The sequence below is a fragment of the Stomoxys calcitrans genome, chromosome 1 (assembly GCF_963082655.1).
Source record: "Stomoxys calcitrans chromosome 1, idStoCalc2.1, whole genome shotgun sequence".
Classification (NCBI taxonomy): domain Eukaryota; kingdom Metazoa; phylum Arthropoda; class Insecta; order Diptera; family Muscidae; genus Stomoxys; species Stomoxys calcitrans.
The window spans coordinates 229,892,947-229,917,566 of NC_081552.1; the positions used below are offsets into that span (position 1 = coordinate 229,892,947).

Here is a 24,620-nt window from a genome sequence, read left to right on the forward strand (position 1 = left end):
GTTTGCGGAAGTTTTGGAGTTGGGGCAGCCCGATGGGTACTTGGACTCACACTTAAATACCATATTCATATTCTACTCCTCAATACCTATAACTTGATACCCATATTGTCCCGATCGGTCACCTTTTGATTTTGAGCGGTGTTTTTGGCATAAGGGGGAAGGTCCGTCCCCCCTTCCGACTTCAAAAAATTATATAACCTATGTTTGCTTGCAGACCAACCTACCCAATCTGTGATAATTTCAAGGTAATCGGTTCAGCCGTTTTTGAGTCTATACGGAACAAAAAAACACACAATTGATTTTAATGTCTTCTGCATAGGATTTACCCATTTGGGATGACATTTGGTGTTATGCGTCTCACACAAATTTTGCGGTATTTTTTGTTTTTAAGATCAGAGGTCTAGAAATCCCCGGAATATACTAATCAAAAAATTCATTCAAAGTCAATGCCAAAGAATGTAGAATTTCTAAAGAAATGCGTTAGTGATAACAATATGCCAAAATTAAAACCAAAATACAAACAACAAACTTGATTTGTTATTCCCTTGCGGCGAGCGAAAAAGCAATTAATTATAGAAACTGCGGTTTGGGTTTGTCATAATGATTTCTTGGAAATTTCTTTGACCTTTAAGACAAGAAAGAGGATATGAAATGAATTTAAATAATTTTTAAAAATTCTAAAATCACATTTTTACCTACATTGTTGATGTTAGCATTGGTATTGAACATCTACCATAAGGAAATACAGTACAACTTTTCATTCAGCCATGTGAAGTTTCCTGGAATTGATGGATTCTAATCATAGGCATCATTTGTCGTAGCTAAAGAAAACATAAAACGGGAATATGATAATGTTTTATTAAGACAACACATCCGACATGAGTAGGAAATAAACATGTCAAGTAAATATTTTTTATAAATTTTTCTTAAAGTGCTACATCAATTTGTTTTCTTCATGCAAAACAAAATTAATTGTTGTTGTAATGGAAATTAATTGAGACATGTCTAACAAAATGACTGCCTGGTCAATGAATAAATGGTCGATAATGTATTTTATTACATAACAAAATTGCTCAACAGCTTTTATAATCGTGGATTAGAAAACTATCATCATTTTACGATTACAAATTATATGTTATTTAATAAAACTTCTAGTGATGCAACATTCAAATTAGTAATGATTTTATATAGGGTGGCCTACGAACTTTAATCAGAACAGGCAAAAATCTGCTGGGGCGAATCTTGGGAAACCACCACCACGGATTCTGCTAATAATTTACGTAAAAACAAGTAAGAGCGTGCTAAGTTTGGCCGGGACGAATCTCCACCATGGATCGCATTTGTCGAGTTCTTCGCGCGGCAAACAAAGAATAATGAATAAGAACTTTATGCTATTGGAGCTATATCAAGTTATAGTCTGACTCGGAACATAAATGAATTGAATGCTGAACATTGTAGAAGTCATCGTGTAATATTGGTTGCCCAAAAAGTAATTGCGGATTTTTTAAAAGAAAGTAAATGCATTTTTAATAAAACTTAGAATGAACTTTAATCAAATATATAATTGCCATTTTGTTTGATAACCTTTTGCCATCTTCCTGGCAAATTTAGTATTCCACGGTCATAGAACTTCTGGCCTTTATCTGCAAAAAACTGAACCAAGTGCGATTTTATAGCCTCATCATTGCCGAAAGTTTTACCATTTAAGGAGTTCTGCAAAGATCGAAATAAATGGTAGTCTGATGGTGCAAGGTAAGGGCTATATGGTGGATGCATCAAAAGTTCCCAGCCAAGCTCACTCGGTTTTTGGCGAGTGACCAAAGATGTGTGCGGTCTAGCGTTGTCCTGGTGGAATATGACACCTTTACGATTGACCAATTCTGGTCGCTTCTCCTTGATGGCTGTATTCAATTTGTCCAATTGTTGACAGTAAACATCCGAACACCCTTCCAATCCCACCAAACAGGCAGCATAACCTTCTTTTGGTGGATATCAGCCTTTGAAGTGGTTTGAGCTGGTTCACCATGCTAACGTTGTTGTAAACAATCCATTTTTCATCTCCAGTTATGAATCGTTTTCTGTCGGTATCTGTGAAAATTTCAAGCGCCTAGCTTTACTCCTTCGAAAGTTAGCGTGCTTTTGACAGACAGACGGACGGACATGCCTAGATCGACTTAAAATGACATGAAAATCAAGAATATATATACTTTATAGGGTCTTAGACGCTTATTTCGAGGTGTTACAAATGAATGAGTTTGGTATAACCCCATCTATGGTGGAGGGTATACAAATTTAGTAGAGAGGCATATTTTTATACCCGCCACCATTGGATGGGGTTATACTAATCTAGTCATACCGTTTGTAACACCTCGAAATATTGTTCTAGGACCCCATGAAGAATATATATTCTCGATATTCTAAGTCAAACCAGCCATATTCATCTGTCCGCCTGTCGAAATCACCATAGCGGTCGAATTTGGAAAGCTAGCTACTTGAAATTTTGCACAGATACCTAATATTGGTGTAGTTCGTTGGGGATTGCAAATGGCTCATGTCTTTTCAGATTTGGATACAGCCCCCCCTATAAACCGATCTCCCGATTTGACTTCTTGGGCCCTTACAAGCCGTAACTTTTGTCCGTTTGGGCTGAAATTTTGCACATAGTGTTCCGTTATGACTTCCAATAACTGTGTTAAGTAAAGTCCGAATCGGTCAAGAACCTGATATAGCTCCCATATAAACCGATATCCCGATTTGAACTCTTGAGCCCCTGGAAGCCTCAGTTTTTGCCCGCTTTGACTGAAATTTTGTACATAGTGTTACAACTTCCAACAACTGTGCCAAGTACGGTCTGAATCGGTCTATAACCTGACATAGCTCACACATAAACCCATCTTCCGATTTGATTTCTAGAGTCCCTGGAAGCCTCAGTTTTTGCCCGTCCAAAACTGTCTATAACCAGATATAGCTCCCATATTTTGGCAGAATTCATGGTGAAGGGTTCCCAAGATTCGGCCCGGCCGAACTTAGCACGCTTTTTGTTGTTAATTGACGAACCACATTTCTGCCAAGCCAGGCAAAAATTAAAGCTTCTAGGAACCGAACAAGGATATTATAAAGATCGGTTTATATGACAACTCTATCAGTTCAAAAATCTATTTGGACCGAACTTGGCACAGTTGTTGATAGTCGTAATAGAATACCATGTGCGAGATTTTACCCAAATCGGTTAAAAATTACGGCTTGTAAGGGCTCAAGATGTGAAATCGGAGATCGGTTTATATGGCAACTATATCAGGTCAAAGGCCAATTTGGAACGTATTAGCGCATTTTTTGAACTCATAACAAAACACTACTGGCAAAATATTAGCCAATCGGATAAAAATTGTCGCTTATAACGGTTCAAGAAGTCAAATCGGAAGATCGGTTTATATGGGAGCTATATTAGATTATGAACCGATTTGAACCCTACTTGGCTCCATTGTTGGAAGTCATAACGCAACACCATGTGCAAAATGTCAGCCAAATGGGACAAAAATTGTGGCTTCCAAGGGCTCAATAAGTCAAATCGGAAGATCGGTTTATATGGGAGCTTTATCCAAATCTGAACCGATATAAACTATTTGCAATCCCCAACAACCTACATCAATATAAAGTATCTGTGCAAAATTTGAAGCGAATAGCTCTACACGTTCGACCGCTATCGTGTTTTCGACAGACGGACGGACATGGCTAGTTTGAATCAGAATTTCGAGACGATCAAGAATATATATACTTTATGGGGTCCTAGATCAATATTTCGAGGTGTTACAAACGGAATGACCAGATTAGTATACCCCCACCCTTTGGTGGTGCGTATAAAACCAAATTAGATATCCAAATTTTGCACAAAATGTTTGGGTGGCCATCTGGCGGTTGAAGGTCCTTTTCCCATAACTAGCCTATTTATTACCCGATTTTGCTGGAATGAGCTATGTTTATCCCCAACTCATTCTCCCCGAATACCGCGCAGATAGGATCATATTTGAATATACCTGACTTATATTTTATTTTACTTTATTTTTATGCCCACCACCGAAGGATGGGGGTATATTCATTCTGTCATTCCGTTTGCAACACATCGAAATATCCATTTCCGACCCTATAAAGTATATATATTCTTGATCAGCGTAAAAATCTAAGACGATCTAGACATGTTCGTCCGTCTGTCCGTCTGTCTGTTGAAATCACGCTACAGTCTTTAAAACTAGAGATATTGAGCTGAAATTTTGCACAGATTCTTCTTTTGCCCATAGGCAGGTTAAGTTCGAAGATGGGCTATATGGGACCATATCTTGATATAGCCCCCATATAGACCGATTCGCCGATTTAGGGTTTTAGCTCCATAAAAGCCACTTTTATTATCCGATTTTGCTGAAATTTGGGACAGTGAGTTATGTTAGGCCCCTCGACTTCTTTCTGCAATTTGGTCCAGATTTGGATATAGCTGATATAGACCGATCTCACCATTTAAGGTTTTGGGCCCATAAAAGGCGCATTTACTGCCCGATGTCGCCGAAATTTGGAACAGTGAGTTGTGTTGGGCCCTTTAACATCCCTCTTCGAGTTGGCATAGATCGGTTTAGATTTTGATATACCTGCCATATAGACCGATCTCCCGATTTAAGGTCTTGCACCCATAAAAGGCGCAATAATTGTCCGTTGTCGCCGAAATTTAGGACAGTGGGTTGTGTTAGGCCCCTCGACATTTTTCTGCAATTTGGCTCAGATCGGTTCAGATTTGGATATAGCTGCCATATAGACCGATCTCCCGATTTAACGTCTTGCACCCATAAAAGGCGCAATAATTGTCCGTTGTCACTGAAATTTAGGACAGTGAGTTGTGTTGGGCCCTTTAACATCCCTCTTCGAATTGGCATGGGTCGGTTCAGATTTGGATATAGCTGCCATATAGACCGATCTCCCGATTTAAGGTCTTGCACCCATAAAAGGCGCAATAATTGTCCGTTGTCGCCGAAATTTGGGACAGTGGGTTGTGTTAGGCCCCTCGACATTTTTCTGCAATTTGGCTCAGATCGGTTCAGATTTGGATATAGCTGCCATATAGACCGAACACTCGATTTAAAGTTGTGGGCCCATAAATGGCGCATTTTTTGTTCGATTTCTCCCAAATTTGGGACAGTGAGTTGTGTTAGGCCCTTCGACATCCCTCTTCGAGTTGGCATAGATCGGTTCAGATTTGGATATAGCTGCCATATAGACCGATCTCCCCATTTAAGATCTTGCGCCCACAAAAGGCGGAATAATTATCCGTTGTCGCCGAAATTTGGGACAATGGGTTGTGTTAGACCCCTCGACATTTTTCTGCACTTTGGCTCAGATCGGTTCAGATTCGGATATAGCTGCCATATAGACCGATCACTCGATATAAGGTTGTGGGCCCATAAAAGGCGCATTTATTGTCCAATGTCGCCGAAATTTGGGACAATGGGTAGTGTTAAGCCACTCGAAATTTTTCTGCAATTTGGCTCAGATCGGTTCAGATTTGGATGTAGCTGCCATATAGACCGATCACTCGATTTAAGGTTGTGGGCCCAGATTTGGATATAGCTTCTATATAGACCGATCTTTCGATTTAAGGGTTTGGGCCTATAAAAGGCGCATGTATAGTCCGATATTGCCGAAATTTGGGACAGTGAGTTGTCTTAGGCTCCTCGACATTTTTCTTCAATTTGATCCCTGATCGGTTCAGATTTGGATATATCTGCCATATAGACCGAACTCTCGATTTAAGGTTTTGGGCCCATAAAAGGCGCATTTATTGTCCGATGTTGCCGAAATTTGAGACACTGAGTTGAATTAAGTCCCTCGACATACTGCTGCATTATGGTACAGATCGGTCCAGATTTGGATATAACTGCCATATAGACCAATCTCTCGGTTTTACGTTTTGCGCCCATAAAAAGCGCATTTATTGTCCGATTTCGCTGAAATTTGGGACAGTGCGTTGTGTTAGACATTTTCTGAAACTTGACTCAAATCGGTCCAGATTTGGATATAGCTGCCATATAGACCGATATCTCGATTTAAAGTCTTGGCCCCATAAAAGGCGCATTTATAATCCGATTTCACTGAAATTTGACACAGTGACTTATGTTAGGATTCTCGACGTCCGTGTCGTATATGGTTCAGATCGGTCTATATTTGGATATAGCTACTACTATTTTGTTCTACAAAATTGAACAAGGACTTGTACTTATTAGGCCACTCAATGTCCGTGGCGAATTTGATCCAGATTGAACCATATTTCGATATAGCTACAATGGGGGCATAAATTATTCGTTTTTCAGCGGACTATGGGGAAAGTTGTTTTACATATATACTCGATGTGGTGGCCATCTAAAGTTCGGCCCGGCCAAACTTAACGCCTTTATACTTGTTTTACTTTATTTTATTTTATTTAATTTTTTTTTTATTTTTTTTTTCTTTTTATGTTATTTTTTATTACTTTCATTGGGGAAGTAATATGAAAATTTTTGTAAATTTTGTACAAGTGCCTTTTAAGAACAAAGATATGTAAAAAGTTGATTAAACTTTACGGCTCATTACATTGAGAAACTACAGCAACAAATATCAACCACGTGTAACAATGATGAGGCACATGGGCATAACAACTATCAGACGTAATAACCACTTTACTATCAAAGTGGAGACAATTAAATGATGAGGGTGCTAATAAATGTTTACACAAAACCACCATAACATCTCGCTTGCCAACAAAAACAACATTTAAATGCAAATTGACAGAGTGATTTTAACAACAACAACAGCATAGCATACGTCATAACTGACCCATCATGCCGACCATTCTAAACACATTTCGAGTTATGCTCGCTAAATTGTGTTATCAAAAAAGAAAAACATTAAATGAATGGCAGACAATGGAAAAAAAAGGCGCAAAAAATATCGCATTATTTCCAAAAAGGTGAGTAATAAACCGGACCCTAGTCGATAAGGAGCCGAGAATCTTTCTACTGACGCAGTTCTCGATTCAGCTCATCGCCGAATCGAGAAGATGAGTTGAGATAAAGATGCTGCGCTGCTACTGCTCTTGCTGCTTGGGGGTTATCAAAGCTTTGAGAGTATCATCTTCAGCTGGTTTAAGATATTCAGCAGCTTATATTTTTCATTTGAGCAAAATTCCAAATATAAATAGATAGAATTTTAGTATTTCGAAATCATTAACATTTCGCTAGTGAAGAGAATCAATTCGATCGAATCGAGTGTGCGTGCGAGAAGTTTTTTAAAATACAATACAAAAAAAAAAACAAGGATTGCTGTATAAAGCTAGTTCGTGTCTTAAGTCTTTTGTATTATCCATTATCTCTGTAGATAACATGAAGTGTGCTGTCTTAAGTGTCTTCTTGGTGGTTAGTATCTATTTTTTTTTTTCAATAGTCTAAAGTGCTGCAAAGATAAATTAAGTCGTTAATAATTTTAACACCCCCTTTAAAAAAAATGTATTTTAAAGTGGCCAAAAATTATGGCAAACGTTCAGAAAGAAAAAACAAAAACTTAACAATTTAGTGGCAAATGTCTGACCATATAATATAAAGTGATTTGGAAGTTAAGGTGTCTTACCTAATTAAAAATCCTTAGTTACTTAAAAAAAAGTGATTTTTCCCAAAAATTCATTTGACATACCAATTTGGGTTTTTTTTATATTTTTGAACCGTGTTTGGTGATAAGTTTTGAATATTGAACAAATTTTGACGCATAAGCATTGTGAAAGCTTCGACAACTGGTATAAGAATTAATAAGAAAATTGTATAATATTGACAATATTATTCAAATATTGTTCAAAAACAAAAGTGTTCAAAAACTGGTAATTAAAAATTTTTATGACAAAAATATGACCAGCACCTTAGATTACAAAAACCTCTTAACTTCTTAAATGTGCATAAAAGTAGTTAAAGTGAGTTTAGTATGGCAGCAAAATTTGTATTCATAAGCATAGGGAGAACTTTTCTCTGGGAGAATTTAAAAAAAAAATCAACATTGTCCAGTCAATTTTCTTCAAAGTCTTATAAATATAGAAATATTTAAGAAAAAGCAAGTAAAAGCGTGTTAACTTCGGTTGGACCGAATCTTATATGCCCTCCCCCATGGATCGAATTTTTCGAGTTCTTTTCCCGGCATCTCTTCTTAGGCAAAAAAGGATATAAGACAGATTTGCTCTGCTATTAGAGCGATATCAAGATATGATCCGGTTTGAACTACAATTAGATTTTATGTGTAAAATATCAGCCAATTCGAATAAGAATTGCGCCCTTTGGGGGCTCAAGAAGTAAAATAGAGAGATCGATTTATATGGGAGCTGTATCAGGCTATAGACCGATTCAGATCATAACAAACACGTATATTAATGGTCATGCGAGGATCCGCATCAGGCAAATCGGATAGTCCGGCCGTCCGTCTGTCCGTCCGTCTGTTTGTCAAAAGCACGCTAACTTTCGAAGGAGTGAAGCTAGCCGCTTGAAATTTTGCACAAATACTTCTTATTAGTGTAGATAGGTTGGGATTGTAAATGGGCCATATCGGTCCATGTTTTGATATAGCTGCCATATAAACCAATATTGGATCTTGACTTCTTGAGTCTCCAGAGGGCGCAATTTTTATCCGATTGGAATGAACTTTTGCACGATGTGTTTTGTTATAATATGCAACAACTGTGCTTAGTATGGTTCAAATCGGTTCATAACCTTATATAGCTGCCATATAAACCGATCTTGGGTCTTGACTTCTTGAGCCTCTAGAGGGCGCAATTCTTATCCGATTTGAATGAACTTTGGCACGACGTTTTTCGCTATGACTTCCAACAGCTGTGCCAAGTATGGTTCAAATCGGTCCATAACCCTATATAGATGCCATATGAACCGATCTTGGGTCTTGACTTCTTGAGCCTCTAGAGGGCGCAATTCTTATCCGATTGGAATGAACTTTTGCACGACATTTTTTGTTCTAATATCCAACAACTGTGAGAAGTATGATTAAAATCGGTCCATAACCTTATATAGCTGCCATATAAACCGATCTTGGGTCTTGACTTCTTGAGCCTCTAGAGGGCGCAATTCTTATCCGATTGGTATGAAATTTTGCACGACATTTTTTGTTATGATATCCAACAACGAAGTATTTTGTTATGATATCCAACAACTGTGCTTAGTATGGTTAAAATCGGTCCATAACCTTATATAGCTGCCATATAAACCGATCTTGGGTCTTGACTTCTTGAGCCTCTAGAGGGCACAATTTTTATCCAATTGGCATGAAATTCTGCACGACGTGTTTCGCTATGACTTCCAACAACTGTGTCAAGTATGGTTAAAATCGGTTCATAACCTTATATAGCTGCCATATAAACCGATCTCGGGTCTTGACTTCTTGAGCCTCTAGAGGGCACAATTTTTATCCAATTGGCATGAAATTCTGCACGACGTGTTCCGCTATGACTTCCAACAACTGTGTCAAGTATGGTTCAAATCGGTCCATAACCTTATATAGCTGCCATATAAACCGATCTTGGGTCTTGACTTCTTGAGCCTCTAAAGGGCGCAATTCTTATCCGATTGGTATGAAATTCTGCACGACAAGTTTTGTTATAATATCCAACAACTGTGCCAAGAATGGTTCAAATCGGTTCATAACCTTATATAGCTGCCATATAAACCGATCTTGGGTCTTGACTTCTTGAGCCTCTAGAGGGCGCAATTCTTATCCGATTGGAATGAACTTTTGCACGACGTGTTTTGTTATGATATCCAACAACTGTGCTAAGTATGGTTCAAATCGGTTCATGACCTGATATAGCTCCCATATAAACCAATCCCTATTGAACATAGCACGTTTTTACTTGTTGAGCTTACACTTGAGAAGTTCAATATGACTATTGTTTATAATCTTTAATGCATTTCCGTTTATGAATGCATAGCCACTTTTCTGACACTTTTTCAATAACAAATATTTAATAAATTTTATAAATAAAAAAATCAAAGCTAATTGTTGACTTAAAGTTGAGATCATCTTTTAATACGTTTTACTTGTTTAGCCCTGTTGCTAAGATAGCCCTGCCTATACTTTAAATTCGTAGATCATAACTTAATATCGTTATTATTATTATCGTTAGCTGTCTGTTCTCTTCATTTTCATAATATCTGTCACGCTTATTTGCAAATATGCCATACTCTGCCAAGTAAGGTCCGGCAAAAACAGCTCTTCTTCTCTTTGCGGTTTTTGATTTTTATCTTTTTTTTGTTTTTGCCAAGAAGTTACTAGAAGTTAACAGGTTTCCATAAAAGCAAAGGCATTAACCAAGATTATTATAGCATTCATAAATGGCAATAAAATTTGCATTGTATAAACTTCAATGGAAAAAAGTAGAATTAACAACCCGGATTTGTTGAGTTATTCTTGAATTCCCTAAGAAATTCACAAATCTTTTTCAACAGGATGGATCTCTGAAAAGAAATACAAATGGTTTTTTTTAGCATTCAATCTTTTGATCTAATTTGAAAATATGCAACAGCCTTTCACTTTTAAAGGCACTTAACTTTTTTTTAATTATAAAGTTTTTTTTTCAATAGTTTCGAAAATATCAAGGTTGTGCCAATCTCTGATAACCTGATGCCAATCAAGAGATATTGAAGCATTTAAATTTTGTGAAATCAAGCTCTAGGTCTTCAGATTTTTGTTTATTTATTCGATATTTCGCCCATCCGTTGGTGGGCATTTTCAAGAAAATCTACAACAACATCGTATTAAATAGTAAAAGTGGGAAGGTTAGGTTAGGCTAGGTTTAAGTGGCAGTCTGCCATCAGACTCACTTTGACGTTTTCGTCCATTGTGATACCACAGGAACAGAAGAAGGAAGATGCTTTAAAAACTCCAATAACTTGCGAATGTTCACATCCGCTAAATCAAAAAGGTTCTCAAAGAAATGAGAAACCTAAAGTGGAACTCCTTCTAACTGCTAGTGCGGGAGACACACACACACACAGAAGGTGTTCTATAGTCTCTTCTTCCTCGATGTCCCTACAGCTTCTACAAACGTCATTGCTGGCAACCTTCAGTCTGTCAGCATGTTTTCCGATGAGACAGTGACCTGTCATGACGGACACAATGATTGAGACATCTGTTCTAACCAATGACAAGTCAACCTCTTCAAGTCAAGGCCTGGTCCTGAAAACCTATCTTACATGTCGCTAGAGGCATACCCACAGATTTCAGTGTCCCTGGAGTGTGTAGGGTAGTTCCTAGTCTCGCAAGCTCGTCTGCTTTACAATTCCTTGGGACATCTCTGTGGCCCGGCACCCAGAACTGGTGAATTTTGAACTGTTAAGCCATACCGTTGAGAGAGCTGCGACAGTTGAGGGCGGTTTTTGTGTTCAGAAATACGTGCTCCAGGGATTTAATGGCTGTCTTAGGAGATATTTATGCCAATCGTCGTAATAACATAATATCTAAGCCATTCCACCACTTCCTTAATTGCAAGGATCTCTGCTTGATACACACTGCAGTGGTCGGGTAACCTCTTCGATATGACCAGTTTTAGATCTTTAGAGTACACCCCAAAGCCAAACTGGTCGTTTAGTATGGAACCATCCGTATAGAAGTCTATGTAACTTCTGTTACCAGGGATGTGGTAGTTCCAATCGGTTCTTTCAGGAATAGTGGTAAAGGAATTTTTATCAAAAAGCGGCTCAGGTAGGGTGTAATCCACACTACCTGTAACATGGGATATTGTATCGAGCATAACACAGTGTCTGTGGCCGCCACATGACCAATGAGAAAGCTCCCTTAACCTCACGGCAGTGGTCGCTGCAATTTGATGCAGCATTAAATTCAGTGCATCAGATGTGTCGTCGTCCTCAGTGCGGCTGTGATGCACAAACAAGACATCCTTTGGATCCGTTTAAGTGTTGAGCAGTAGGTGAATTTTTGAAGCGCGGTCCACCAGACCACAACACCATATAGCATGATAGGTCTGACAACTGTAGTATATACCCAATGCATGACACGCGGTCTAAATCCCCAACTTTTGCCAATTGGCTCTCTTGCAGGTGTATAATGCAAGAGTGGCCTCTCTTGCATGGACAGACAGACGGACACACAGACGGACAGACAGACGGACAGACAGACGGACAGACAGACGGACAGACAGACAGACGGACAGACAGACGGATAGACAGACGGACAGACAAACAGACGGACAGACAGACGGACAGACAGACGGACAGACAGACGGACAGACAGACGGACAGACAGACAGACGGACAGACAGACAGACAGACAGACGGACAGACAGACGGATAGACAGACGGACAGACAGACAGACAGACGGACAGACAGACGGACAGACAGACGGACAGACAGACGGACAGACAGACGGACAGACAGACGGACAGACAGACAGACGGACAGACAGACGGACAGACAGACGGACAGACAGACGGACAGACAGACGGACAGACAGACGGACAGACAGACGGACAGACAGAAAGACGGACAGACAGACGGACAGCAGACGGACAGACAGACGGACATAGCTAAATCGAATCAGAAAAGGATTCTGAGTCGATTGGTATACATATCAATGGGTCTATCTCTTTTCCTTCTGGGCGTTACAAACGAATGCTTTAAGTTATAATACCTTGTACCACAGTAGTGGTGTTGGTATCAAATAAAAGGGTTTTAGCAGTAGAGTACGAACTGAGATTGCCCATATATATAGTCAAGTATCTGAGCACCCACCTCTCCTTAATATACCAATAAACGGACCTTTAACCCGATCCTAACATTGTGGTTTCAATTGTAGTCATCTAGAAGTGAGGACAGAAACATTTTAGATCAAGTATCAATAGCAAGTCATTCGGTGCCAAGTCAGGACCATACGGCGGATGACTCATCAAATCAATGTTCTGAGTGCTCAAAAATTCAATTGTTTCAGCCGATGTGTGAGAGCTCATATTGTCGCGATTGGTTTTCCTGATTTCTTGAAAGACAACCGGCAAACAAATGGTTGGGTACCACTAAGAATTGACTGTTCTTCGTTGTTCTAGTGATGCGATTGCGACATGTCCAGTTTTTCTGCAAAAAAACAGGCGATCATTTGCTGGGAACTGCTTGCTGTATTTGGCTCATGTTGAAACACCCATACAGTCGGCTGCTGTTTACTTTCGGGCTCATCAACACGAGCCTTTTTTTGAGCGATTGACAAATTGTGTGGCATCCAAGGCGAACAAATTTTTTTGAAGGTCAAATGTTCATGCAACATTGAATGTATGCTGGTCCCACTAATGCCTAAGGTTGTCTCAATCTCGCGATAGGTCACATGACGATCTTGCAACATTAGTTGGCGCACAGCATCAATGATTTTTGGAACAACAACTGATTTTGAACAACCTTCACGAAATTCGTTTTGGAGTGAACTACCGACCTCTGTTGAATACATCATACATTGGTCCTTGATGGAGCTTCATCACCAAAAATTTAATTAAGTTCATCGATGCACTTTTGTGGAGTTTACCCACGTCGAAAGTTGTAAAAAATAATCGCACAAAAAAGTTCACGATTTAATTCCATTTTTTGGGCGAGATGATTCTTTTATGTTACTGTAAACAACACAAATAGCGCTCATATGTCAAAACGTTCAAACATTTCATTGAAATTTTATAAATATTTCTGTAGAAATGTTTCCTTAGGAATTTAGAGAATGCTAGTCCATCCAGGCACGCTGCGCTGTGCCCTCCTTTACAGCTTTATCGAAAAGCTTGGCAGAACGTTTTGACATACGAGCGCTATTTGTGTTGGCATTTTTCATGTTATACGTACTGTATAACATGAAAAATGCCAACACAAATAGCGCTCGTATGTCAAAACGTTCTGAGTACGTATAACATGAAAAATGGCAAGCTTTTCGATTAAGCTGTAAAGGAGGGCACAGCGCAGCGTGCCTGGATGGGCTAGCATTCTCTAAATTCCTAAGGAAACATTTCTACAGAAATATTTATAAAATTTCAATGAAATGTTCTGTTAAGGCAAAATCCTCTGACAAACAAAAAAAATCTCTAACAACAAGGAGCTAAGGAATTTTTCTAAGGATAAATAAGAGTTTTTTAAAGAATCGGTAACGATATGTAACTGTTCCTTGATATATTTTTTTTTTTTCATTTTATTGTCTCATTCTATTTTCTGTTATATTCATTATTTTTTTATATTTTACTCTCATTAAATTTTTCCCATTGCTTTTGTTTCTTTTTAGGTTTTGCCCACCGTCCTCTTGGCTGAGAATATTTTCAAAATCAACATTTCACCCGAAGAGGCTCAACAGTACATTAACCAAGTCAGCTCGAAGGGTTTCAACAACATTGAATATGCACCCAAGACCGGTGAGAATCCTTTGCCCGAGGCTCGCAACGAAAAAGGTGAATTCGTCTATATGGGTCGTGTAATTGACAATCCCAATGATTTTGTGGAAGAGCATTATGATGCCCATCAGTATCATGGTCAAGATGGTTTGGGTCAATATGCCTATGGCTATAAGGATTGGAATCAGGGAAAAAATGAAAAGAAGGATGCCAGTGGCACTGTGACCGGTACCTATAAGTATGTTCAGCCTCATGGTCGTGATTTCATTGCCAACTATTATGCTGACAAAAGTGGTTTCCATGTTGAGGACAATCGCCCCGCCCATTTGAAGAACCCACCCACCAAGACTCCCGCCGTTAAGAAAGCCGAGGAGGAGCATTTCCGTCTTTGGGGCGAGTTTGCCGCAGCTGCTGGCCAAAACCCCGATCCTTATGCTCCCGAATACCAAACTGGCGAGGGTCGTTATGAACCTCAAGGCACCGATCAGGAATATGTTCATCAAGAACCCGAATATGTGCCCGGTCCCGAGGAAACTGGTGAACCTAAAGGCTTCTATTATGCCTTCGATTACAATGTACCCCTGTTGCGTAACAAGAAGGAACGCGAAGAATTGGAACAGCTGCGAGCCATTAATAACAAAGACTAAACGCAGGCAAACTGGCAGATATTTTGGGCGAGATTAAATGTTAATTTATACTAAATTATTATTTATTTTCTTTTTCTATTGTCATATTTAAATAATTTATTTAAAAGCTAAAAAAAACATATATCGATAATTATAACCTGGCTTAATGCTCTACAAATGTACCTCATAGTGTTGTAAATATGTGAAGCACAAATGCATACAAAATGAAATAAAAAAAAATTAAAACGAAATACATTTTCTACTAAAAAAAAGTTCAGACCTTATTAGTGACTCCATCAAAAAACTCAGTATATCAACTCTAAACCAGTAAGGAAAGGCAAAAGTCGGACGATGTCAACTTTATAATACCCCTTAGGTACAAAGCTATAGGCACGGAGGCCACCGTAGCGCAGAGGTTAGCAAGTCCGCCTATGACGCTGAACGCCTAGGTTCGAATTCTGGCGAGACTATCAGAAAAAATGTTCAGCGGTGGTTTTCCCCTCCTAATGCTGGCTACGCTTTGTGAGGTCCTATGTCATGTAAAACTTGTCGCTAAAGAGATGTCACACTGCGGAACGCCGTTCGGACTCGGCTACAAAAAGGTGGCCCCTCATCATTGAGCTTAAACTTGAATCGGACTTCACTCATTGATATGTGAGAGCTAGATCTAATTCCGAAACAATTTTGATGGATATCGGCGGATGTTTTCAGATGAGTTATTAAACAGTCCGTATCAAATTTCGAGCAAATATGTTTAAACTGTAATAAATACGGTTGGCAAATGACAAATATTGAAAATCGGATTTTCACATTCAAAACTTAAAAATGGTTGTAACTCCTAAACTATCCGTACTAGAGGGAAAAAAACCATAATTCGTGACTTCATCAAAAACTTCAAAATTTCATTTTCACATAAGAAATATGTCGGTATTTCTTAAACTATGCCCCCAGAGAGTAATGGGCCATCATTTGTGACACCATAAAAAATTTAAAATTCATCGAAAATCCATTAAAAATTGGATTTTCACTTTCATAACTTTAAAATGGTTGTAACTCCTAAACTATACGCCCTAGAGGGAAATGGTTGCACCATCAAAAATTCAAAACTTCTTCGAAAATCCATTCAAAATCGGATTTTCGCTTTCAAAACTTTTAAATGGCTCAGGCGTCCTAGAGGGAAATGGACCATCATTCACGACCCCATCAAAAAATTCAAAATTTCATTGAAAATCCGTTAAAAAATCTAATTTTCACTTTCAAAAATGTAAAATGGCTGTAACTCCTAAACTATACGTCGTAGGGGGAAATGGGCAACCATTTGTTACGCCATCAAAAATTTCAAAATTTCCTCGCAATTCACTTTACACTGAATTCTAACTTTCAAAACTTTCAAATGGCTGTATCTCCAAAACTGAGCATCCTACAAAGAAAAAGGCCATAATTGGTGACTTCAACAAAAATTTTGAAAATTTCATTGAAAATCCATTAAAAATCGAATTTTCACATTCAAAACTTCAAAATGGGTGGAACTCCTAAACTATGAGTACTAGAGGGAAAAGGCCATAATTCGTGACTTCATCAAAAACTTCAAAATTTCATTAAATATCCATTAAAAATTTCATTTTCACATAAGAAATTTGTCGGTATTTCTTAAACTATGCCCCCAGAGAGTAATGGGCCATCATTTGTGACACCATAAAAAATTTAAAATTCATCGAAAATCCATTAAAAATTGGATTTTCACTTTCATAACTTTAAAATGGTTGTAACTCCTAAACTACACGCCCTAGAGGGAAATGGTTGCACCATCAAAAAATTCAAAACTTCTTTGAAAATCCATTCAAAATCGGATTTTCGCTTTCAAAACTTTAAAATGGCTCAGGCGTCCTAGAGGGAAATGGACCATCATTCACGACCCCATCAAAAAATTCAAAATTTCATTGAAAACCCATTAAAAATCTAATTTTCAGTTTCAAAAATTTAAAATGGCTGTAACTCCTAAACTATACGTCGTAGGGGGAAATGGGCAATCATTTGTTACGCCATCAAAAATTTCAAAATTTCCTCGCAATCCACTTTACACTGAATTCTAACTTTCAAAACTTTCAAATGGCTGTATCTCCAAAACAGTGCATCCTACAAAGAAAAAGGCCATAATTGGTGACTTCAACAAAAATTTTGAAATTTTATTAAAAAAAAAATCACCAAAAAATCGAATTCTCACTTTGAAAACATTCAAACATTCCCTTAGAGGGAAAAGGGCGATTGGTCGCGAGTCCATCAAAAATTTCGAAATTTTATCGAAAATCAATTAAATATGGAATTTTTAATTTTGAAATTTTATAAAAAAAATCACCAAAAATCGAATTCTCACCATGAAAACATTCAAACGGTCAAACTACGCATTTTAGAGGGAAAAGGGCGATTGGTCGCGACTCCATCAAAAATTTAGAAATTTCATCGAAAATCAATTAAACATCGAATTTTTAATTTCAAAACTTTTAATTGACAGTATCTCCTACACTATGGGCCCGAGAGGGAAATGAGCCTTAATTGTTGATCTTAAAAAATTCAAAGTTTTATCGAAAATCCATCAAAAATTTAAAATTCCATTTGAAAATTTTTATTTTTTACAATCGAATATTGTCCGGCTGCAGACCGTAGGGTAATCTGTTTCTATTACACATAGAAAACAAACAAGTAACAGCGTGCTAAGTTCGGCCGGGCCGAATCTTATATAGACTCCACCATGGATCGCATTTGTCGAGTTCTTTTCCCGGCATCTATTTTTAGGCAAACAAAAGATAAAAGAAAATAATTGCTATGCTATTAGAGCAATATCACGTTTTGGTCGGATTAATTTTAATTACGCTTTCTGGAGGCACAAAAAATCAAGATCCCAGATCGGTTTGTATGACAGCTATATCAGTTTATAGACCGATGTAAACCATATTTGGCACAGTTGTTGACTTGAAAAAACACGTCAGGCAAAATTTCAGCTAAATCGGATAAGAATTGCGCCATCTAGAGGCTCAAGAAGTCACGATTCAAGATCGGTTTATATGGCAGCTATATCAGTTTATAGACCGATTTAAACCATATTTGGCACAGTCGTTGACTTGAAAAACACGTCAGGCAAAATTTCAGCTAAATCGGATAAGAATTGCACCCTCTAGAGGCTCAAGAAGTCACGATTCAAGATCGGTTTATATGGCAGCTGTATCAGGTTTTGGACCGATTTAAACCATACCTTCCTACTTTAATAAGAAGTATTTTTGCAAAATTTCAAGTAGCTAGCTAGCTTTACTCCTTCGAAAGTTAGCGTGCTTTCGACATACAGACGGACATGGCTAGGTCGACTTAAAATGTCATGACGATCAAGAATATATACAATTTATGGGGTCTTAGACGAATATTTCGAGGAGTTAGAAACAGAATGACGAAATTAGTCTACCCCTCTCCTATGGCGGAGGGGATAAAAACTCCTTATTTTTTAAAGTTTGACAGAAAAATGAGTTTTTATACCCACCACCATAGGATGGAAGTATACTAATCTAGTCATTCCGTTTGTAAAACCTCGACATATTGATCTAGGGCCCCATAAAGTTCATTTATTCTTGATCGTCTCGAAATTATAATTCGAACTAGCCATGAAATTTTGCACAGATACTTTATATTGATGTAGGGGATTGCCAAAGGGCCATATCGGTTCATATTTGGACATAGCTCCTATATTAACCGAACTCCCGATTTGACTTCTTGAGCCCCTGGAAGCCACAATTTTTGTTCGATATGGCTGAAAATTTGCATGTGGTGTTTTGCTATAACTTTCAACAAGTGTGCCGAGTACGGTGCAAATCGGTCTATAACCTGATATAGCTCCCATACAAACCGATCGCCCGATTTGACTTCTTGAGCGCTTACAAGCTGCAATTTTTGTCCGATATGGCAAAAATTTCGCATGTAGTGTTTTGTTATGACTCCCAAGAACGGAGCCAAGTACGGTCCAAATCGGTCTATAACCTGATATAGCTCCCATATAAATCGATCTCCCCCTGGAAGCTGCAATTTTGACCCGATTTGGCTTAAATTTTGCACATAGTATTCTATTTCGACTTCCAACAATTTTGCCAAGCACGGTCTGAATCGGTCAAGAACCTGATATTAGCTCCTATATAAACCGATCTGCCGATTTGACTTCTTGCGCCCCTGGAAGTCTCAATTTTCATTCGATTTGGCTGAAATTTTGAACAAAGTATTCTGTTATGACTCCCAACAACGGAGCCAAGTATGGTCCAAATCGGCCAATAATCTTATATAGCTCTCATTTAAGCCCATCTCCCAATTTGATTTCCTGAGCCCCTGGAAGCCGCAATTTTTGTCCGATTTGGCAGAAATTTTGCAAGTAGTGTTCCCTTATGACTTCCAACAACTGTGCCAAGTACGGTCCAAATGGGTCTATAAGCTGATTAGCTCCCATATAAACCGATCTCCCGATTTGACTTCTTGAGCCCTATTTTCAATTGTTTCTTGATTTCCCGTTGTTTTATTCATTAATTGTTAAATAAAACTACCATCTAGTTTGTGTATATATAATTTTTTTTATTACATTTCTTTAAGTTCATTCACAATCATATAAAAAGATTATTAATATATAATATATATATATATAATTTTTTGTTTTATTTTTTTTATTTTTATTATAAGAAAATTAACACATTTGTATTTTGTATTCGGGTTTGTATTTTTGTTTTTTTTTTTACATAATTTTGTAAGTTTTTCGTCTATGTGTATGACTGTGTAATAATAATGAAAATGTTTGCAAACTTTTTTCTCTTTTTTTTGTTGTTTTTAAACAATTGTTGAAAATTTATTTAGTTTTATTTCATAATTTTAAACATAGATTATTGAAATTTTGATTACTTTCTTTCATTTAGTGTGGGGAAATCAATATTTCATCATGTTTGTTTGTTTACTTCTTTATTTTATCTGTTTTACATACATACTGACTTCTTATAATACTCAATTAAATACAACATTATAAAGTAAATAATTTAAAATAACAAAATAACTAATAGTAGTGTTGCTGCTGTTTGTTCTTTTCTTCAACTTGACAAAATTATTTATAAAATAGTTGCCATATTTGAAACAGGTTTTTGTTTTTTTTTTGTTTGTTCAGATTTCTAAGCTGCCTACCATTTCATTAAACAGAGACTAAACTATATCAGAAGAGGGATTGTTGTTGTTGCTGCTGATAATAAAGTGGAAATATTTAATTAACAAACTTAGTTTCTTGTTTCGGTTTAATGTAGTATTAAGTAAAATGTTTTTAAATAAATTTGAAGTTTTTTTTTAATTTTTTAAAATTAACCAAAGCATTACAAGCTGTATGAGAAGTTTCAAAAATTTAAGCAAATCACAATGAATATTGTTTGTATGTAATACGAAATTAAAAAAAATAGAAGATGGATAAAATACGTTGTTTAAATCAATTGTGGTCGCAGAGACAATGGTGATACACTACTCAATGAATAGTATGATGAGTTAATACCGACATGTACTTAGAGTAACGCCAAACAGAGTCTTTACTCAAATATGGTCGTGAAGACACTAATCAAACACGTTGATATATAATGAGGTAATATCGCCATATTGTTTTATTTAGCGTTAGGTGTTATTGGTTCTTCAATTTATCAAAAATATAGATAAAAACTTTCCTGGCCTCAAAATTTATTGTAAAGACTTTATTTTATCTTTGACTTAGACTTATAGTTGTAGAGACACTGATGATATACAATTTGATGGACATCAACATATGCTAATACCATGAGCAAATACCGCCAATTTGTTTTATGTAGCGTAAAGTCTTATTGAGACAAAGGCAATATGTTGTTAGACTCAAATATGGTCGCAGCAATTTCCACTCAAACAATATATTCGGTAAGTCTTTGACTTGAATACAGTTTAAAATTTTGGAATATTTAGCATTTAAACATAAAAAAGTATAAATAAAGCCCTTACACAGGAGCTATATTAGAAAATATGGTTGTAATACAAGACCTGTTTCCCTTCAACTCTCAAAATTTGAGAAAAGAAACATTGTGGTGTATCACCATCACATTATGTTGCCATGTACTTCGTTTAATGTTTTGTTTTGCCACCGCTGATCAAGTTGCACAGCGATTTCAATGCATTCATTCTTTGAGTCATTCGTTTTCCTATTTTGTTCTTCACTCATATATAGGGCAATGGTTTAAAGTTCCAATTGGAATTTAAACATGCATTGTATTGAGTCATAGTTTTGGCCAATGGGAATGAAGAATATCGCAAAAGTAAATTCCTATAGTGGAGTAATGAATTGATTCATGAGTGACTGAACATGAATGCATGACGACATATATGTGTATGAACTCTTACCCTATTGGTTCAGAGTTGATCCATATTGTTTTATTCAGCACTTTTGTCCAATCAATGTTAGATTTAAGAATACAATGTTAGGCTAAGATCTTGTATATAAATAGTTGCTTGAGAATAAAGACACCGAACTGGTTTTGAAAGCATCTCTGAAATACACCAAAGAATCCACATTCTTTACAGTCCACCATGAATCTGAATTGTTCATTAACCTGCGTAATACAAAATCCTGAGAAGGTAGCAATATTTTGACAACTAAAATTATTTAAAAGCCTAATGCAAGCAATTAGCAATTTATAAAAAGAAATAATTAATTCAATATTAACTTTAAGTAGAAGAAGGAGAATAAATATAGGGTGAATCATGAAAAATATAAGTCACCAGTTGGTGAAGGAATTTCCTTGGATTATTAATTCATGCATTCTCCATCATAGCTTATGATTGTTCTGATCCTCAGGCCAACCTAACTCAATCATCATTAGTATTTCAGAATGTAAAGTGGATAAAAAATAAAACAAAACGGTAATGTCTGAAGAATACAAGATTCAATTACGGAACGTGGCCACCATCAATAAATATGAAGTGTGGAAAAACAATCGACACGATATATTCTAAAGTTCTATTCTGACTTTATTGAACTTAACGTACTACACTGTGATCACTTACATTTTAATTTACAACCTTATGGTTACCAGTAGATTGGGAAAACTAAAAGCAAGTCAGGTAAATGTTAGCTCTTCTGTGACAAAAATAGGGGCGAAATCTAGTAAGGGAATTTGCACTCCAGGGATACCTTTAAGAGTATCTAAATTCAAAATATTTTTCAAGAGGACTAACTGAAGGGCTCTTCCGCACACACACAATAAAAAACAAATTAAGATTGAAAGACTTACATTTTTGTCAATTCTACAATGGTCAATGCTTTTCTCGTTCACTTGGTATACCATACCATTTTAGATCTCAAAGCTTGTGAGGCAGATAAATCTGTCACTCGGTTGTATGAGGGGAAGTTTATAAAGTTTATTGAATACATTGGAGGTACCAAAATTCAGTCAAATATACTTTCAGCGCTTCATGAAACCTCATTTGCCAATGTTTCACAAACTGTAACAGTATAATTCAAACAGAACGCCCTTACTTTTCATTACGGAAGCAGCAGATCCAACTGTTTTAGACACGTATAACTTATAAGTGACTACAGCTGATGTTGATAATATAACACAGTTGTTTAACTCCAAACTGATGTACATAATGAGAGACATTAAAAGCCAATTAGATGAGTTCTACAACATCTTTATAGAAGAAAGATGTAAATGAGAATAAACTCAATTACGGCATCTACAAACAGCTGCTTATCAATCTCCTAATCAAATCTCAAATTTGGGTTGAAATTTAAAAAAAAAAAAGAAAAGAAACAGATCACTTACTTACAAACACGACTATGTCTGTATAGTTAATGTAGCGTACTCTTGCATTCATGCCAACCAACCTACTGTAAACAAAGAGAATGGGAAATTACACTAAGCAACAGCTAACATGAGTGAATGCTCAATCCATTATACCATCAAAAATTCAATCCAACTTAATAGATTTCTACGGTGATCTAGTACAATCCGAGGACCGTGGAATGAAGGACGGGACCACAGAACCAAAACCTTTAACTATAAAGGAATACTGGTCACGTATAGGGAAAACAAAGAAGACCAAGGAACCAGTGATCCCAGTGGTTAAAGCCCCAAAACGCAGAGGAGGATATTCCTGGCGCTTGAAGCGCGAAAAGGCAATACGGTTAGGGCAAATTAACAGTCATCCCCCACCAAGTTGGGAAATTTCCAGCAAATGTTGGAATAGAATCCACGAGGACGATTTCCTGATAAAACAATACTTACAAAATAAAAACACACTTCACTAAAATCAATTGGTGAAGATTTTATCGAAGCACCACATTGATCAGGAGGTTCCCCATGCTATTGATAGCCCTCTGGAGGTAGATATATATATTTTATTCCCGAAGGGAGAGACTGGAATACTTGAACCTATCGAGGAGCATTCGAAAGAAAGTGAAACTGATTATAAAATGGGCCAGGCGACAGTGGAATTCTTGACTGACCTGACTTCAAGACTGATATCCGACTTCGATGGGAAACCAGAAAACTTGCGTTCTTTCATCGATGCTTTATCACTGGTGGTTACCATAAAAAATTCAATAAAGCAACATCATAGGGCATACATCTGCCCAATCCAGCTTAATAGATTTCTAATTTTTTTATTCTACACCAATGTGAAAATGGTGGTCAGCGAACTCTTTTCATTGTCAAGGCCGCTAAACACTTTCGCTGACATTGCTACAATTCTTATACACTTTTCGGGAGAATTGACTGTCCGAGCAGGGTCCAAAAAACCCCGACAATAGCTAAATATTGGAAGCAGACCAAAAAAAAGGCAGTCAAAATCGATAAAGAACCGATGGTGCTCGCAGTTCAACCGCCAAAAAGACGAGGTGAATAAATCTGGCGCTTCAAAAGAGAAAAGGCGATACTCATCAGTTCGGTAAATAGCTCCCCCCACCAAGCTGGGAAAACGCTTCGGCATATTCGAATCGAATCGAAAGAATCGAAATCGAAATATAATCGATTTCCTCATTAAACAATACTTTAAATCAAATATCAAACATTAAAATAATCTTCTTTTTATTTCCAGATTAAAAAAATTGTGTAATACAAAATCCTGAGATGGTAGCAATACTTTGACATCTCAAATTATTTAAAAGCCTAATAATAGGTTGCAATTTATAAAAAGAAATAATTAAAAAAGTATTCACTCAAAATAGAAGAGAATAAGAATTCATTTTGCGTTACCTCTTTGAACAATGAGCAAAAAACACTGCCAAACTGTCCAGGCAGTGCAGTCTAGTCCGGTCCAAGCCGAGGATCGTGAAATCAATTTACTCTAGCAAGAATGAGTTAGACTGAACCGAAGAGGCTGACAATCGAAGAATATATTAAACGGACTAAAAAGCCACAAAAGAATCCAGAAGCTGTAGTCCCGAAAGTCAGGCCCCCCAAAAGGAGGGGCGGCTATACCTGGAGACTCGGGATGGAAAATGCAGTATAGCGTACTCATAGCACAAAGAAAATGATATTCATGCACTCCA

At 37.2% G+C, this 24,620-nt stretch overlaps 1 protein-coding gene and 1 long non-coding RNA gene across 2 annotated transcripts; one reads left to right on the forward strand and one right to left on the reverse strand.

Moving 5' to 3' along the window:
- Positions 1–295: 295 nt before the first annotated feature.
- LOC106092096 (uncharacterized) lies at positions 296–863 on the reverse strand. The gene is made up of 2 exons (XR_001222097.2): positions 696–863; positions 296–625 (listed from the first exon to the last, which is right to left on the reverse strand). It is a non-coding gene; the product is annotated as an uncharacterized LOC106092096 (long non-coding RNA).
- A 6,394-nt stretch (positions 864–7,257) lies between these two features.
- On the forward strand, positions 7,258–15,303 carry LOC106092097 (uncharacterized). Its single transcript, XM_013258853.2, has 2 exons — positions 7,258–7,430; positions 14,321–15,303. The coding sequence occupies exons 1-2, from the start codon at positions 7,398–7,400 to the stop codon at positions 15,071–15,073; spliced, it is 786 nt and encodes a 261-aa protein (XP_013114307.2). The 5' UTR covers positions 7,258–7,397; the 3' UTR covers positions 15,074–15,303.
- The last annotated feature ends 9,317 nt before the right edge of the window (positions 15,304–24,620 follow it).